Source organism: Lagenorhynchus albirostris, chromosome 16 (genome assembly GCF_949774975.1).
Source record: "Lagenorhynchus albirostris chromosome 16, mLagAlb1.1, whole genome shotgun sequence".
Classification (NCBI taxonomy): domain Eukaryota; kingdom Metazoa; phylum Chordata; class Mammalia; order Artiodactyla; family Delphinidae; genus Lagenorhynchus; species Lagenorhynchus albirostris.
Window position 1 is genome coordinate 16,629,118 of NC_083110.1, and position 18,479 is coordinate 16,647,596.

Below are 18,479 nucleotides of genomic sequence, written 5' to 3' on the forward strand. Positions count from 1 at the left end.
AATCTCATGTTGAATTTAAATCCAGCGGTACTTGATTGCATGGGAATATGGAAGATAATATGTTGATTGTGTCCAAATTCTCAAGGGAAATACGAAGTGGATGGAAATGGCTAACTTGAATATGTAAACTATAACTGTGGTGGCTAACTTCGGGATTATACCTTAGGTCTGCAGTGAGGATGAACACATAGCAGACCTGAGAGTTGTACTCTGGTTTACACCTCAGGTCCTAAGGTAAATCGCTTTCTTAGAAGTCACTAAGCTGGAAAGCCTCTGTGCCTTGTGGGGTGCCTGTGTTAAACTGAAAAGCCCTAGGCTCTGTGGCACAGCTAAAAATCTCATATCCAGAGTCTGGGTATTGGCTTCTGGTGAAATAGCATTCACAGGGTAGTATCGTTAGGTAAGGCAGAGAATGTTTATCAAGTGGCTTCCAGGTGGTGAGGATAAAACCTGCAACAGGAGAAGACTTGGTATTCCTCTAACCTGGTTACACGAGCCCCAAACCCAGGGTTCAGCTTTGTGAAGGATAAGGAAGTCACCAGGGATTTATAGCCCATTCCCCCTCCCCCAAGTAACCTGTAAGTAAACTAAAAAATCTCTCTTTATCTCTTATATAGAGATATAAATATTTACTTGCTCTCAGTGTAAGAATGCTTATTTAATATAAATGGAAACATTTATTTAATGTAAAAGTTCTTAAATATACAGTATGTGTTAAGGGCTGAATTATGTCCCCCTCGCAAAACTTGTATGTTGAAGTCAAAACTTGTATGTTGAAGTCGTAACCCGCAGTATCTCAGAATGTGACTGTATTTGGAGATAAGATCTTTAAAGAGGCAATTAAATTAAAATGAGGTATTTAGGGTGGGCCTGAATCCAATGTGATTGGTGTTCTTACAAGAAGAAGAGATTAGGACACACACATGGACCAAGGTATGACCACATGAGGACACAGTGAGAATGTAACCGTCTGCAATCCAAGGAGGAAGGCCTCAGGAAGAAAGCAAATTTGCCAACACCTTGATCTTGGACTTCCAGCCTCCAGAACTATGAGAAAATAAATATCTGTTGTTTAAACCATCCAGTCTGTGATATTTCATTATGGCAGCCCTAGCAAACATAATACAGTATGTATTTCAGCAAACTTCATAAACAAAATTGAAAGATAACAATAACCTAGAAAAATATTGGCTAACATACAAAACAGACAAAGAAGGGCCTCAAATCAACAACACTGTAGTAACAATGAGCACACCTAGCACCCAGATCTGGGTCTTAAATACCATCATCCAGTGAAAGGAACTGAGGCTTCTTGGAGGAGTGGCTGATTCTAGGAATGCGACCGGAAGTACACAGTATGAGCCTGGCGCATTACGTGTAGTGCCAGAAAGTAACAAATTGCTAAAAAAAAAAAAAAAAAAAAATCCCTCACAATTATGGAGGTATGTCAAAGGGACACAGGAACTAACCGAAAGATGTCCCAATGTTCAAAGCTTTTGAGCAACAAAATAAAGTATTATTGGATCAATATCCAAAGTGTAAAATAAACCTATGAGTCCATATTGACATAAATACATTATTGAATAAATAAATAACTGGAGAAGAATAGACAAATCTCCCGTGCAGAAGAATTCCAAATAATTTATATAGCTACTCCACTCTCAAGGAGGTAGAGGGCAACTCCCCACTCAAGCGTGGCCTGTGCATAGTGACTTTCTTCCAAAGACTACAGCATGGAGGTGGTGGGAGTAAGCTTAAAGTTACCAAATCTAACACACACTACCTCAGCCTGGTGGTCAAGGTTAACATCAACAGTGATAAGCGATACTAATAGTATGTGCCCTTAATATGATGAGATGGAACTTAGCCTCTGTGATCTTCCTCCCCCAAACCCACACCTCAGTCTAATCATGAGAAAAACATCAGACAAATGCCAGTCGAGTAGCTTCCTACAGCGTAGTTGGCCCATATTCCTCAAAACTGTCAACATCAGGGACTTCCCTGGTGGCACAGCAGTTAAGACTCTGTGCTCCCAATGCAGCGGGCCCGGGTTCGATCCGTGGTCGGGGAACCAGATCCCACACGCACGCCTCAAATAAAAGTTTGCATGCCACAACTAAGGAGCCGGCGAGCCCCAACTAAAAGGAGCCCATCTGCTGCAACTAAGGAGCCTGCAAGCCGCAACTAAGGCCCAGCGCAACCTAATTAATTAATTAAAAGAAAACAAAAAACACATGGTATAAAAAAACCATCAAGATCATTTCCCGAGCAAAGTCTGAGAAACTTACAGCCAAGAGGACCTAAGGAGGCAAGACAACTAAATATAATATGCTACCCTGGATGGGATCCTGGGACAGAAAAAGGATGCTAGGTAAAAACTAAAGACATCTGAATAAAGTTTGAACTTTAGTTAATAATATATTAATAATGATTTATTAATTATGATAAATGTACCATACTGATGCAAGATGTTATTGATAGAAGTAACTCAGTGTAGGGTATTGGGAATTATCTATACCATCTTCCCAACTTTTCTGTAAAAATAAAACTATGCTAAAATACTCTTTTTTAAAAATAGATTAAAGAAAGACAAGTAGACAACAGAGTATCATACACTCATGTATCAAAAAACCAGTGAACACTTGAGAAAAACTCATACTTACTGGTCCTCAGAAATGCGCATTAGAACATATAAGGCAATTATTTTTCTCCTATTTAGCTGGCAAACATTTTTTAAATGATGATACACACGATTGGCAATGTATAGGAATGCAAAGTGGAACTACTTCTCTGGAGGGCATTTTTGGTAATAAGTAGAAATGTGTGTACTCTTTGAAGCAGCAATATTGCAACCAGGAAGTGTGTATCAGTGTGCATAGAAATGTTTTTCACAGTATTATGTGCAATAGCAAAAATCTGGAAATTAACCAAAAGCCTATAAATATGGGACTGTTTAAATAAATTATGTGAATCTCAGTGTGGAATGTAATGAAGGTATTAATACTGTAGACTAATATTTGAAGACAAAAAATTCCATGATATGTGAAAATGCCAATTGTAAACCATATAAACTGTGTCATTCCATCTCTATATCTGACACACACACACACCTTCTTGGATATGGAATTTGGTGAAATAATTGTAACAGAGAGCATTAAATTAAGTCCTATTAGTGATTGTCATTTTATGAATGCTTTAAGAGTTACTTTAGAATGGATAAAGATGTGGTGTGTGTGTAGTTTGCTTTTCTCAGTGGATTTAGTTTATACACAAAGTTTTCATACACATTTACACTGTCATACGTTCTCCATGTACTTTCTACTTTTCTATTAGGTGAAATTTTCATGAGCTGTTAAAAGCATTATTATGTTTGATTAGTCCTCTTGTACTTTTTACTTTTAGGTTGGTGTTTGGAATGCTTTATCCTGCATATTATTCATACAAAGCTGTGAAAACAAAAAATGTGAAGGAGTATGTAAGTATAGTTTTGTGAGTGATCAATTCTAGTTGAATGTATCCATTATATACAATACTAGAAAAACTGCCATTATTTTAGAAACAGCTGGAATAATGTTTTGGGTTAAAAATGTGATATAAATGTAATAAAGTTAGTCTTTTTTTAAAACTAATTTTGAATACAATTGCAAAGTGGAGTTTCAAAAATAGTTTGCTGTCAGTTGGCATTTAAATAAGTATGATCCCCAAATGAGTAACTGGATCTCTTATTCATTCAGACTTTAAGTCCCAGTAAAATAAGAGGTTGGGAAATTGTCTGTTTTTTAGTCTTGTAAATGGATAGGTACACCAAGAATATCTCTCTGGTCCCAAAACCTTTTTTCTTCCTTCATAGTTGTTTTGTCCCTTTCTAATTGATTTAAATACATAGATACCTCATGACTACTGACAATTACAATCTTTTTTCTTCTTGAATCATACTGTATTTGTAATGATTTCCTCTTCAGTCATCAATGTTTCTTTTCTCTTTTACTTTCCTCTTCCCCATTCCTTAACTGGTTTTTTTTTTAATTTCACTAATTTTTAAAATTTTCTTCCTTTCTTTATTATTCATTCATTTATTTACACATTTCTGTAAGTTCTCCCTCCCAATTTTATCCATAATGTTCAATGGTAAATGGGCTTCCCCACCTATAAATCCTGGCATAAGTTTACTATTTGTGATGAAGGGAATTTTCAGAGAATAGCAAAAGCATAGCTTATGAGTGGTTAATCAACAGGGGTAAGCAGTCAACACTGAGAACTGCACATCAGTAGCTGTGGTTCTTTTTTTAATTGAGGTGACATTCAGGTAACATAAAACTAACCATTTCATAGTGAACAATTGGTGGCATTCACAATCTTGTGCAAACACTACTTCTATCTACTTCCAAAAGATTTTTCATCACTCCAAAATAAAACAACATACCCGTTAAGCAGTTACTTGTCACACTGCCCCTGCCCCCCAGCCCCTAGCAACCACCTGTCTGCTTTGTTTGTATGGAATCTGGGTATTTCATATAAACTGAATCATGTAATATGTGACCTTTTGTGTCTGGCTTCTTTTTACCTAGGATGTTTTCAAGATTCATCCACATTATATCATGTATCATTATTTCATCCCTTTTTATGGCTGAGTAAAACTGTATGCACAAAGAACATTTTGTTTCTGCATTTATCCATTGACATACAACTGCATTGTTTCCAGCTTTTTAGTATTACGAATAGTGCTGCTATAAACATTTGTGTACAAGGCTTTGTTTGAGTATCTAATTTCAATTCTCTTGGATATATAGCCATGGTTCTTTACAAGGGATCTTGGATGGTAGCCTTGTCATCCAACTTATTGAATGACTAGAGAACATATTCTTTATTCTATTTGTTCAGGGTAGTTTGTTCTTGTATTTTGAGTAGGGGGAGGCTCTGAAACCTTTAGAGCTAACCCATCCTATTGAACATTTATATTCACTTTTTATCTTCTGTATAAAACTAATTTTGAAGTAAAGTATATACAAATTAATTAGAATGGTGGAATATACCTAGCAGAGGTAGAGAGGTTATTCAGTTGAGCTCTGAAATTTTTCTGTCCTTTTAATATATATATTTATCTCTTGGATCTAAGATTGCTGCAGTCTTAAGAGATGGAACCACATTAAGTCCTAGTAATTTAAAGTAATTGTTAATGGCTTGAAAGGCCATGTATTAATAAATAAATTCTTCAAATATTGTTTTATGGTACTGACATACTTTAGTTTTTAGAAACAAGCAAGTTTCTTCAGTTAACAGTGGTTCTCAAGCTACCTGTGGTATAGGACCAGTTTGGGATTTTTTGTTTTCTTTTTAAATAATTTCCATTAAGTCATAGACAAATACTTTTTAAAATAAAATTTAAAAATAATTACTAGAAAAATGAAACGAAACCCCAAGAACATACGAAATACAACCCCAAATTTTTTTTTTTTTTTTTTTTTTTGGTGGTACGCGGGCCTCTCACTGTTGCGGCCCCTCCCGTTGCGGAGCACAGACTACGGACGCAGGCTCAGCGGCCATGGCTCATGGGCTCAGCCGCTCCGCGGCATGTGGGATCCTCCCAAACCGCGGCACGAACCCGTGCCCCCTGCATCGGCAGGCGGACTCTCGACCACTGTGCCACCAGGGAAGCCCCCAACTTTTTTTTATTATTAGATTCAGTAGACCTGAAATTACTGACAATTTTGTATTTAAAGCAAAACAGCAACAATTCACAGCCTTGCGCTAGTCCGTAGACAACACTTTGCCTTACGGTGTCATATTTGAATTTAATTGGAATTCTCTTTTGAAAGATAAAAATAAGAGTTGCTCTTCATTTCCAAACACCACGAAAATATGAGCTGGGAGTATACAACTGGCTAGTACTTAATAACTGTACTGGCCAAAACAGTGATCCTTATTTGAAATGTTTATGATACTGTTATTAAATGAGATCCTTTTTCTGAACCTAATTAATTATATAGTTGAAGTACATGGTGATATGTTTCTCAACTCTGGGTCCATCTTACCTATAGAGTATTATACACCCAGGGTAAACAATAACTGGTAAGCCTCTGTGTGTCTTTGTGTACCTATTTCTGCTTGAGGTATTCTCCTATCTTCCTTCCCAAATGTGCAATGTTTTTGTTGGGGAAAAAAGTTAAGTACAAGTTGAAAATGAAGCTCTAATAATATAAGGGTATTATCAGCAGGCACACAAATAACCATCTCCTAAAATAAAAGGTAAGTTAGCAAGAAGAAATATAAAGGTATTCATAACAAATTATAATAAAAAGAAACAGACCCGTTATGTGTTAATTAATGCTAAAAGGGCAGAAAATATGGTGTTATTTAGGTGTTGGTCTAAGAACCATTATAAAAATATTAGTCTATTTCTTACTATGCATCAATTTAACTTTATTAATGTTAACTTTTAAGGACTTAAAAACATGGATTTGTGAGTTTTGTCCCTTAATGCAACACTCAATTTTTATTACTAGATTGGTCTATAAATTTTTATTACTAGATTATTTTTTAAATTTGGGATTAATAAGAATGGTCTAACCCTGAAATTTTTTAATTTATTTATTCATTTAATTTTTGGCTGCATTGGGTCTTCACTGCTGCACGCGGGTTTTCGCTAGTTGCTGAGATCAGGGGCTACTCTTCGTTGTGGTGCGCGGGCTTCTCATTGCGGTGGCTTCTCTTGTTGCAGAGCACAGGCTCTAGCCACACGGGCTTCAGTAGTTGTGGCACACGAGCTTCAGTAGTTGTGGCTCTCAGGCTCTAGAGCACAGGCTCAGTAGTTGTAGCACACAGGCTTAGTTGCTCCACGGCATGTGGGATCTTCCTGGACCAGGGCTTGAACTTGTGTCCCCTGCATTGGCAGGCGGATTCTTAACCACTGCGCCACCAGGGAAGCCCCCTAACCCTGAAATTTTAATTCTCCTTCATAAGTTAAAGATAAAGTAACCTATGGAAGAGAATCTATTAACATTCTATTCAAACTGATGAAAAAACTATAAGACTTGACATGTATACATACATATACATACATATCTGAGTATAAGCTTATTTGGAGATATACTTCACCTATTGCCTTGCACAGCTTTTACAGAATAACTCATAAACAAAGTTAAGAATTGTCTATACATAATCTTGCTACAGTATTACAAATCTGGAAAAAGTTTTTTGTTGTTGTTGGCAAGTACCAATGGCAAGGGCCAATTTGTTGTTGACACCGATGGAGCAAAATCAACAAGGGAATTTTTTTTTCTAACCTTATATCATTAAGATTTCTAGTATCTCTTTCCTATTCTAGCCCCAGAGCATTATTATATCACTTTTAGGGTCATTTAAAAGCCTTTTTTTTTATCTATAGCCTGTTCTTTTCCATTTTTTAAGGAAGTTTTTAGCATTTTTGAACAATATTAACCAGGGTATCTGGAAGTCTTAATTATCTTGGAAAGAACATCAAGGAGCTAGAGCTTCTAAGAATGTCCAGGTGTTCCCCTATTCAAAGCTATCCTCAGTAAGGGATTCAACCCCAAGATGTAACTGCTGAGACTTAAATGCTATTATTGGAAAAAGTTTTCTTAACCATCCCTTTGGGAATATCAGGATCATGAGTAATTGAAGAGAAACTAGAAAGGCAGGTGGCTGGCATTGGTTTGATTATTGCATGGTAATCAACTCTGCTTCACAAATTAAACGAGAGCTAGAGCGATCGCAAAAATAGACACCGAAACAGGAAAGGCAGGAATCTGCTTTTGACAAGGAAATTTGATACAGCTCTAGAGACCTCCTGGTGACCGAGTTGTCTGCCATCAAGTCTGCTGAAGAGACTAAGCAGATATAATACTAGAAAGATAACATCTTACATTTATATAATTTCCTACCAATTTCAAAATACTTTTGTATATTACTGTTTCCAATTGCTACTATAACAATTACCACACACTGGCTTAAACCAACACAAGTGTATTCTCTTACAGTCTCTGAGGTCAAAAATCTGAAATGGATCCACAGCTACATTCCTTGGTGAGGCTACAGGGGAAAATCAGTTTCCTTATCTTTGCTAACTTCTACAGGCTGCCCACACTCCTTGGCTTATGGCTGTATGCCTCCATCTTCAAAGCCAGGAACACTTGACTGAGACCTTCTCAAGCTGCCAACTCTCTGGTTCTCCCTTCTGCCTTCCTCTTCCACTTATACAGACTCTGGTGACTACACTGGATTCACCTGAGTAATCCAGGCTCCTCTCCCAGTCTGAGGGTCTGCTGATTAGCAAACCTGAATTCCAACTGCAGCCTGATTTCTCCTTTAACACACAACCTGACATATTCTTAGGTTCCAGGGCTTAAGACGTGGGCATCTTTGGGGTGGGGGACATTATTCTGCATACTACAATATCTCACTGGCCCTCACTACAACTCTATAAAGTAGTAAGGAATATTAGAATATTAATAGGCTCAGTGAAGTGAATTAACTTGCCCAGAGTCACATGGATCATTAAGGGAGGAATGGTACCAGATTAGAAAAGTAAATGAGGATTCTATCTTCACGAAAAAGTTGAAAGAGCTTTCACAACCAGCCAGTGAATATGCCTCTGATTAATTCCAAGGTAGATCTTCAGGGGCCACAATTGTATGGATATTTTCTAAGAAGAGCAATGAGGCAGCTTAACCAGTACTAGGGCAGGACCCATAAGCATCTAAATCAACCGTGATCAAAATGGTTAAAGACGAAACGGGAAGTTTTTGAAAGTTCTGTATAGTCTTGGCAGTTCTTTAAATATTTCCAACCTAAATTTACTTCCGACAAAAAAAATTTTTTTTTAAAGTGTTTTACTAAAGGTAGCAAATCTTTTTCTGGATGGTCTGGTGTTTTTTTTTTTTTTTTTGGCCGACGAAAATTTTGAATATCATTTTCTTGCTGAGTCTCACCTAAACTTAGTCATCCAATTTTACCTCTGACTTATAGAAGTTTTATCAAAACTCTGTTCTCACAAAGTTCTCTAGTATGGTAATCCCATCCAAATTTGCTTTGTATATGGTAGTTTCTTAGTAAAATTAACCTTCTTAAAATTCCCCTGTTATATTTTTAATAGTCTTTTATACTATCTGTATTGTATTTTTTATATGTGTTTCTGTTTGTCTTCCCCACCAGATAAGCTCCATAGAGAGTTCTGTTGCTTTGTTAATTGCTATATTCCTGTACCTAGAACAGTACATGTTACATAGTAGGTACTCAATATTTTTTTAATGAGTGAATAAAAAAAGAAAGAAGAGTTGACTTCTAAGTATATAAGAAATATTAAATAGTGTTTCAAGAGCATGTACGTTTCTTAAGTGGATTAGTCTAGTTACTCAGCTTTGATTCTACTGGGTTAAGGAGTACACAGTCCAATCTGACTTATCCCTAAACCCAGTTACTTTGTCGTGTTTGGTTGTTACCTAAATTCTACTGATACCTACTTCAAAATTATTTTCAGAAAGCAAACATTTTTTATTAATTTACTTCTTCGAACCGTAACTACTACCATTCCCCTTAAGCCTGCAAATAGTAGATTGCACCTGATAAAACAGATGCTGTATTCAAATCAAAACAAATGGAAAGTGCTGTGTATTTTGGCAACCTTCCTTTCTTCCTTTGCCTATTTTTAAAACGGAGCTTTCCTAGGATATAATTTCCTGTGTAGTGTGGCTGATATGGCCTACTTAAAGTCTTTCAGTCTTGCAGTAATTGAAATGTAAACTCACTGAAGAATTAGAATGGTTTTGCAAATTTTTTCAAGCTTATACCGTCTCATGACTTGAAGATAGAGTGTTTACTTCCAAGTCGTGTATAATTGCTGTCACTTTTCTAGGAAAACAATGTTCTTACTCTAAGAATGTTGGAGAAAGTGGCAATGAAAAAGACTGGCTAAAAGCACTTACAAATCAGAATCAGACATTTGGTCCTGAGATTTACTATGAGCGAGAACAAAGAACAGGGAAAACTCTGGGAGATTAGTTTTGTTTTTTTTTTTTTTTTCCGGTACGCGGGCCTCTCACTGTTGCGGCCCCTTCCCATTGCGGAGCACAGGCTCTGGACGCGCAGGCTCAGCGGCCATGGCTCACGGGCCCAGCCGCTCTGCTGCATGTGGGATCTTCCCGGACCAGGGCACGAACCCGTATCCCCTGCATCGGCAGGCAGACTCTCAACCACTGTGCCACCAGGGAAGCCCTGGGAGATTACTTTTTTAAAGGCCCTCTAAAACACTGTTGACTTGGCTTTTGAAAGTGACCTAATTTGTGACTGAATATTTGGGTGATATGAAAGTGGTCAAATATGCTACATGCTAGTTCTACAGTTCTTGTCAGTTGGTAAAATCTGAAGTTGTCTACTAATTCTGTCTACTAGATAGAAGTTTGTCTACTAGTTATAAGGGAAAAAACATGGTGAAAAAACATAGTAAAGAACTTTTCTTTATTGTCAAAAGTGCTCCCCAGGCATCTTTTCATATTCTGGATTAAAAATACTCATTTGATTAAAAGGTTTTAATAATTTGGGAAGTGTAAAGATTAACTCACTGATTAAAGGGGGATTTTTTTTAAATTTTTTGAAAATTAGTTTTGTCAGGGCCACATTCCTGTTTATTTTCTTTTCTGATCTACTTTTAATTTAGTTTTTGCTTTTATCAAAGCTGTACTTATTTATAATTTTTATATCAAACAGTTGTCCAAGGCTTATTATGAAAAACAACAGTTCCCCACCCTCCTCATCCCTATTTCTGACTCTAGAGGCAACTACTTTGAATTCTTTTATCCAGATCCTTTAGTATTTATTTCCACATCTAAATACATGCTCATATTGCTGCTTCTTAATTTTTCAGAGGGATCTCGTCAGTTGACTTCCTTCTATTAAAGATGATTCAGTAGTTACCCAATGTCACTGTATACTTGCATAATTTCCCTGTAGCCTCCCAGTGTCATTAGGTTGTAATTTGGGTTGGATCAGTATTCAGTCTTTACATTATTGAGGCTAAGTTAGAAAGAAGCAATAGAATATAAAGAACCATCTAGAATCAGGCTGCTTGTCTTATCATCTTGGCCCTATCCCTTACTAGCTGCATCTTTAAACAAGTTTTTATTTATTTATTTATTTGGTTGTATCGGGTCTTAGTTGAGGCATGCGGGATCTTCATTGCAGCATGTGGGCTTCTCTCTAGTTGTGGCGAGCAGGCTCCAGAGCACACAGGCTCAGTAGTTGTGGCACGCGGGCTCTAGAGCGCGCGAACTTAGTTGATCCGCGTCATGTGGGATCTCAGTTCCCTGACCAGGGATTGAACCCACATCCCCTGCATTGGAAGGAAGATTCTTTTTTTTTCTTTCTTTCTTTTTTGCGGTACGCGGGCCTCTCACTGTTGTGGCCTCTCCCGTTGCGGAGCACAGGCTTCAGACGCGCAGGCTCAGCGGCCATGGCTCACGGGCCCAGCCGCTCCGCGGCATGTGGGATCTTCCCAGATCAGGGCACGAACCCGCGTCCCCTGCATCAGCAGGTGGACTCTCAACCACTGCGCCACCAGGGAAGCCCTGGAAGGTAGATTCTTAACCACTAGACTACCAGGGAAGTCCCTGAACAAGTTATTTTTTTGCCTCAATTTCCTTATCTGGAAAATGAGAACAGTAGTAGTACTTACCTCCTCAGGTGGTTGTGAGGATTATATGAGTTAATGAACACAAAGTATTTAAATCAGTACCTGTTATATAAGATTTTTTTTCACAATGTAAACACTATTTGCATCTGATCCCTATAGTATCCTACTGCGACCATTCTTCTTCTGCCCAATAGTTTGTTTTCTGTGGTATTGTCTTTGTTTTTTTTGTTTTGTCTTGTTCACTTCTTTGGTATCCTCTGTTCTCATTGCAAATTTAGACTCAAACTCTGTGACAGTTGTGTGAGTTTCTTCTCAGTGCATTCTCATCTGTTAGATATTCTGGACTGGCTCTTTTTTTATTATTATTTTATTAATTTATTTATTTATTTTTGGCTGTGTTGGATCTTCGTTTCTGTGCGTGGGCTTTCTCTAGTTGCGGCGAGTGGGGGCCACTTTTCATAGCGGTGCGTGGGCCTCTCACTGTCGCAGCCTCTCTTGTTTTGGAGCACGAGCTCCAGACGCGCAGGCTCAGTAGTTGTGGCTCACGGGCCTAGTTGCTCCGCGGCATGTGGGATCTTCCCAGACCAGAGCTCGAACCCATGTCCCCTGCATTGGCAGGCAGATTCTCAACCACTGTGCCACCAGGGAAGCCCTCTGGACTGACTCTTGTCTTAGATCCTTAGATTGCTTGATCTCCTGTTTTCCCTCTTTCTTATTTTACTTCCTCATTTTGATGCAATGCCTTCTTCCTGAGAAGGCTTTTTGAGAGGTAGATTTTTTTTTCTTTTTCTTTTTTTTTTTCATTTTTGCGGTATGCGGGCCTCTCACTGTTGTGGCCTCTCCCGTTGCGGAGCACAGGCTCCGATGCGCAGGCTCATTGGCCATGGCTCATGGGCCCAGCCTCTCCACGGCACGTGGGATCTTCCCGGACCGGGGCACGAACCCGTGTCCCCTGCATCGGCAGGTGGACTCTCAACCACTACGCCACCAGGGAAGCCCAAGAGGTAGATTTTTTTTGAGATGATAGGCTGGAAATAATTTTCCTTCAGAATTTCCTTCAGAATTTTGTCTTTTAGCTTCTTGTGTTGCTGTGCAGATGTCTGAAGGCATTCTGAAGGGATCTTTTCTATGTCCCCGTTGTTTTAAAATTTCATGATGATGTGCCTCGGTGTGAGCCAATTATAATCAATTTTGCTAAACCCTCAGTAGGCTCTTTTAATCTGGGAATCCTTTGTTTTTCAGCTCTGGGAAATTTTGTTAAAATTATTTCTTTATGATTTTCTCCACTTCATTTTCACTATTTGTTCTATCTGGGATTCCTTTTACTCAGTTAGAAAGCCACTTGGACTGATTCTCTAATGTTTTGACCTTTTTTTCTTCTCTTTCCTATCTTTTTTGCTCTATTTTATGGTAGAGTTCCTCAATTTTATCTTCTCTTATGTGTTTAATTTCTAAGAGCTCCTTTTATTCTCTGAATGTTCCCTTTTTCGATAGCGCCCTATTCTTATTTTGTTTAAAATAACTTCCTTTTTGTCTGAGGATATGAGTGATTTCTTTTTAGACATGTTCTTTCTACAGTCTCTGTCCTTTGAGTTCTGGTTTTTTTGTTTGTTTCAATCTCTGTTTTTCATGTATGATTTTCTGAGATGTTGGATGATCCTTGGTTCTCTGCTCATATTTGAGTATTATAATGAAAAGCTGATTCGAAGTCCTATACCCATGAAGAGGCTTGCTGAATGTGATCTTCACTACAGGGTGATCTGACTAGGCAATTAAATTTGTTCCTAGGGGACTTCCCTGGTGGCACAGTGGTTGAGATTCCACCTGCCAACACAGGGGATGCGGGTTCGTGCCCCGGTCTGGGAAGATCCCACATGCCGCGGAGCGGCTGGGCCCGTGAGCCATGGCCGCTGAGCCTGCGCGTCCGGAGCCTGTGCTCCGCAACAGGAGAGGCCACAACAGTGAGAGGCCCGCGTACTGCAAAAAAAAAAAAAAAAATTTGTTCCTAGGACTGCCATAAGGAAGTGCCACAAACTGAGTGTCTTAAAACAATAGAAATGTATTGTCTCACCGTTCTGGTGACTAGATGTGGACCACATTCCCTCTGAAACCTGTTGAGAATCCTTTCTCGCCTGTTTCTAGCTTCTGGTGGTTGCCAACAATCCTTGGTGTTCCTTATCTTTCAGCTGCTCCACTTCAGTCTCTGCCTCTATTATCATATGATGTTCTCCCCTCCTGTGTCTTTGTCTCTGAGTCTCTCTTATTCCTCTTTTAAGGACACCAGTCATATTGGGTTAAGGGACTGCCATACCCCAGTATGACCTCATCCTAACTATATATAACTATATCTATATCTATATATATAACTATATATAACTGTATCTTCAGTGACCCTATTTCCAAATGAGGTCACATTCTGAGGGTTGGAACTTTGTATTAGTCTTCTCAGGCTACCATAACTAAATGCTACACACTGAATAGCTTCAACAACATAAATTTGTTTTCTCACAGTTCTGTAGGCTGCAAATCCAAGATTAAGGTGCCATCAGGATTGGTTTTTGGTGACGCCTCAAGGAAGCTTATAGACCTTCTCTCTGTGTCCTCATATGACCTTTCCTCTGTGCATGCATGGAGAGAGATATCTCTGGTGTCTCTTACTTTTCTTATAAGGACACTAGTTCTATTGAATTAGGGCCCCATTCTTACAACCTCATGTAATCTTAATCACCTCCTTAAAGTTCCTGTCTCCAAATACAGTTACTCTGGGGGTTAGGGCTTCAACATGTGAATTTTAGGGGGACAGAATTCAGTCTATAACAGACTTCAACATATCTTTTGGGGGACACATCTCAACCCATAACCATCATTTCCTTAAAAAATTATCAATGTCTATATCTTTAGGTGTTTTCTTTTGTGCCAGGCAGATTCTTCAGAGAAGACTCTTCCATTCTGAAAGGTACTTGGTTGCTGGCATTCTGGTGGGAAAATAAGGGTTGGAGGCCCTCAATATTTTATAAACTTTTACTTAATCCCTATTAGCCCTACTCTCAGCTGTGCCAGAGATTTGCAAATCCAGCGATCCTCTGATTCACCCTTTCCAGAGAATAAGCCTCAGGGTCCTGCTAGGGGAGGGAGGGGCATCACCACACAGTTCAAGTGGGAGGACATCTAGGGGCCCACCTGCTCCTTACAGGTATCCTTACAGCCATCCTTCTTTTGCCTTTTTTGCCAAGAATTGTGTTACCAATTTTTTAGCCTTTTGGAAGCTCTGCAGTGTGAAGTTGGGCTGCTTCTCAGCTTTTCCCATTGTCCACTTAGTATTCCGTTTTCTCAGGTCTCCTGAGTCAGTTACTACTCAGCCATTTCCTTCTTGGGTCCAAAAATGTTGATGCTCTCTTCTCTTCTATATTTTTCTGGACTTAAATGTTTTTGAAAAATCACTTTACTGTTGCTTTAAAGAGATTTGTGGTGGGGAATGCAATTAAATGTGTGTACTCATTCTACTGTCTTTACCCATATTTCCAAATTGACTTTGTGAGTGGTATACTTGTGGTTGATTTATACTGTAATATCAAATAAGACTTGTTTTACCATTAACATTGGTTTTTAAAATGTGTTCGCATAGGAGATATGTTTAAAGTAGTAATACATATTATCATTTATTCAATCCTCGACAATTTTAAAATTCAATTTTAGCTGACATGCAATGAATACATGTATATCTTGTTTTGAGTTATAGTTCACAAATCAAATTGTGATAAAATCACAGTTTCTATTTGAGACAGTTAAAAAAATCACTTGGGGGCTTCCCTGGTGGCGCAGTGGTTGAGAGTCCGCCTGCCGATGCAGGGGACGCGGGTTCATGCCCCGGTCCGGGAAGATCCCACATGCCGCGGAGCCACTGGGCCCGTGAGCCATGGCCGCTGAGCCTGCGCTTCCGGAGCCTGTGCTCCGCAACGGGAGAGGCCACAACAGTGAGAGGCCTGAATACCAGAAAAAAAAAAAAAATATATATATATATATATATATATATATATATATATATATATATGAATTAGAGTACCCCTTGACCTTTAGGAAGTAAATTGAAAGCATTCCAACAATTTTCACACTAAGACGGAGCTAGCCAACCACAGCTGTCTTGTCCTTTTCTAGCTTCCAATGCAAATGCTTTGCAAAACCTACGGAAAGAAAAAAATTCTCATGGTAACATTTAAACCTAACAGGCTAAGTCAGGCTTTTGCTAATATCTAGGAAGAATTTTACTAACTGTAGTGCCAATGGCAATAGACTTTTAAAAACAGGGACAGAAACCGTTGTTTCCATTAAAGGAAATGTTGTTAAGCAGTAAATTGGAGGGAGACCTAGCCACCTCCACCCTAATCCCTAGTGATGGAACAGCTTAAAATCATAAAAGCTACAGCAACCAAAAAACCCGACTGCCACCGCCTTCTTTGCAGGAGAACTGTGTTCAGAGGCAGCCAGTGTTCTGCCTCCCCCGTATCTGTTCAGAAACCATTACCTCACTACTTTGAAGAAAACCCCCAATAAGTTCCAAAAAGGAGAAATCATGAGTACAAGAGAAGTTCAAAAGTGCAGTACTAGACGAATTCAAAAATAAAAATGACAGTAATACATATTATAATTTATATTCTTCAATGTAATAGCTTTAAACGCCTTTATTTTGAACAGGAGTGAAGAATAATGAAACATTCAACTCACAAAGCAAGAAGAATATCAGAATTAAAAGAATCTGTAAAGAAAGTTGGATGAATAAAGCAGTAAAAAAGCAGAAATAAAAATAAAAACAAAACCAAGAGAATTACAATATCTAAGAGTTGTTCCCTTCAATGAGTCTAGTAAGATAAACACTTGAAATAGCTTAAGGTATGGAGAAGAGTAGAAAAAGGATTGACAAAATAAACAAGAAAGGGTTTAAGCAAGCAATGCTAAACTTTAAGTGACAGAAAATTAAGACTGTATAATGGAGGGCTTTAAATGAATGCATAACATAGTTCTTTCTAAAATTTTAGAATAAATTTTTTTTGGACCTAGAGAGTGTCATACAGAGTGAAGTAAGTCAGAAAGAGAAAAACAAATATCGTGTATCAACACATATATGTAGAATCTAGAAAAATGATATAGATGACCTTAACTGCCAAGCAGAAATAGAAACACAGATGTAAAAAACAAACCTATGGATATGAAGGGGGAAAGGGGTGGGGTGGGAGGAATTGGGAGATTGGGATTGACACATATACACTATTGATACTATTTATAAAATAGACAACTGATGGGAGCATACTATAGCACAGGGAACTCTACTTAATGCGCTGTAGTGTCCTAAGTGGAGGGGGTATATGTATATGTATGGCTGATTCATTTTGCTGTGCAGTAGAAGCTAACACAACGTTGTAAAGCAACTATACCCCAATAAAAATTAATTTTAAAAAATAAGTAAATAAAATAAAAATGGGATCTTTTCTAATAATGTAAGATATACCTATTCTTTATTTTTCCTTTTCAGCTAAAGTTTACATTATTTAAGCAGAGAAGTTTCCTCTTTTACACAACACCAGGATCTACCTTTGGAATGTTCAGATATGTACATCATCTTCCCATTATGTAATTTTAGTAATATAGTGCTTCATCAACTACAGCTGTATTAATCAGATTGTCAGCCAGATTGCCATCACACTGTGAAGGGTCCTCCTAAAAATATAAAAGCTAGAGCTGTTCCTGAAGATTTTAACTAAGTAAGAAAAATAAAATCTTTCAGAAAACCTCATGTAATTTTAAAAGCTCATGAGAGAGATGTTACTTCAGAAATGTAATAGATTGTAAAAAGATGAAGTTCTTTTGAAAAACTAAAATTTTTAAATATATTGAATTATACAAATATATGAAATTTTGTCTATCTCTTGTCTGTCAGGATAAATATAGACTGATTCCTTTTTTTTTTAAACCACAGATCCAAACTCTGCAGGTAAAATGGAAAAATTCATCAAAAGGTCTTGAAAAGTCACAGAAGTAGATTGAGTTGAGTAATTTTATTTTAAAATATTATATTAACTTCCAAAGGTTTTCAATAGCATCTTTTAAGTGAAGATCTAACAATTCCGTTTTATTATGTTATATTCTTCTTAAGAAGATTGCCAGAATAAATTATTAGAGCCAATTAAGGACGTTTTTGCCAATGACATGTTGTTTGACTATAATTTCGGCCTACTCATCAATGTTCTTACTTTCTCTCTGTAGGAGGCAGATTTAGATTTACTCCTAAGGAGAAGAATCTAAGGGCACTTCCACCTTGGGGAGAGAGAGAGTTTTCATCGAGTGGTCAGTGTGCAGATAGCTCCAGGCTCTTAGGATGAGTAGACAACAGGGACATTCCACCTAGAACTTCGGGTAGAAGAGCCTGTAGGCTGCCCTTCCCTGGGTAGTTTACTCAAAGCTTTTGTCTGTTCAACTGATAGTGGTAAACAGTGCTCTGAGAAGTAGGCTAAAGACTCAGTTCCTTCTATTTTTTTCAGTTTTTTTTTTTTTGTAATGATGATGTGCCTAAATAGTGTTATGAAAAAAAGGGTACATTTAAACTGTTTACATCTAAACAATGCTGTTTACATCTAAACAGCATTATCATGCAAAACTGAGTTCATCTTTTCTCCAAACCCAAGGCTCTTCTTACATTCTTTTCATGAATGATACCACCTCCTTCTAAGTGATATTTTCAGAAAAAACACAGAACAGCCTCCCGCTGCAGTGCTTCTCAAACTTTGAGGAGCATTGGAATCCCCCTGAGATCTTGTTAAAATGCAGATTCTGATTTAGTAGT

At 38.0% G+C, this 18,479-nt stretch overlaps 1 protein-coding gene across 4 annotated transcripts in view; it reads left to right on the forward strand.

Moving 5' to 3' along the window:
- The window catches only part of REEP3 (receptor accessory protein 3), a 98,760-nt gene that overhangs the window by 42,668 nt on the left and 37,613 nt on the right, over positions 1–18,479 (forward strand). For 3 of the 4 annotated variants that reach the window (XM_060126354.1, XM_060126355.1, XM_060126356.1), the window contains exon 2: positions 3,403–3,475. The exons of the other annotated variant lie outside the window; for it this stretch is intronic. In XM_060126354.1, the coding sequence (XP_059982337.1) occupies positions 3,403–3,475 (73 nt within the window). The remainder of the gene's footprint in view (positions 1–3,402; positions 3,476–18,479) is intronic. 4 annotated transcript variants of the gene reach the window in all.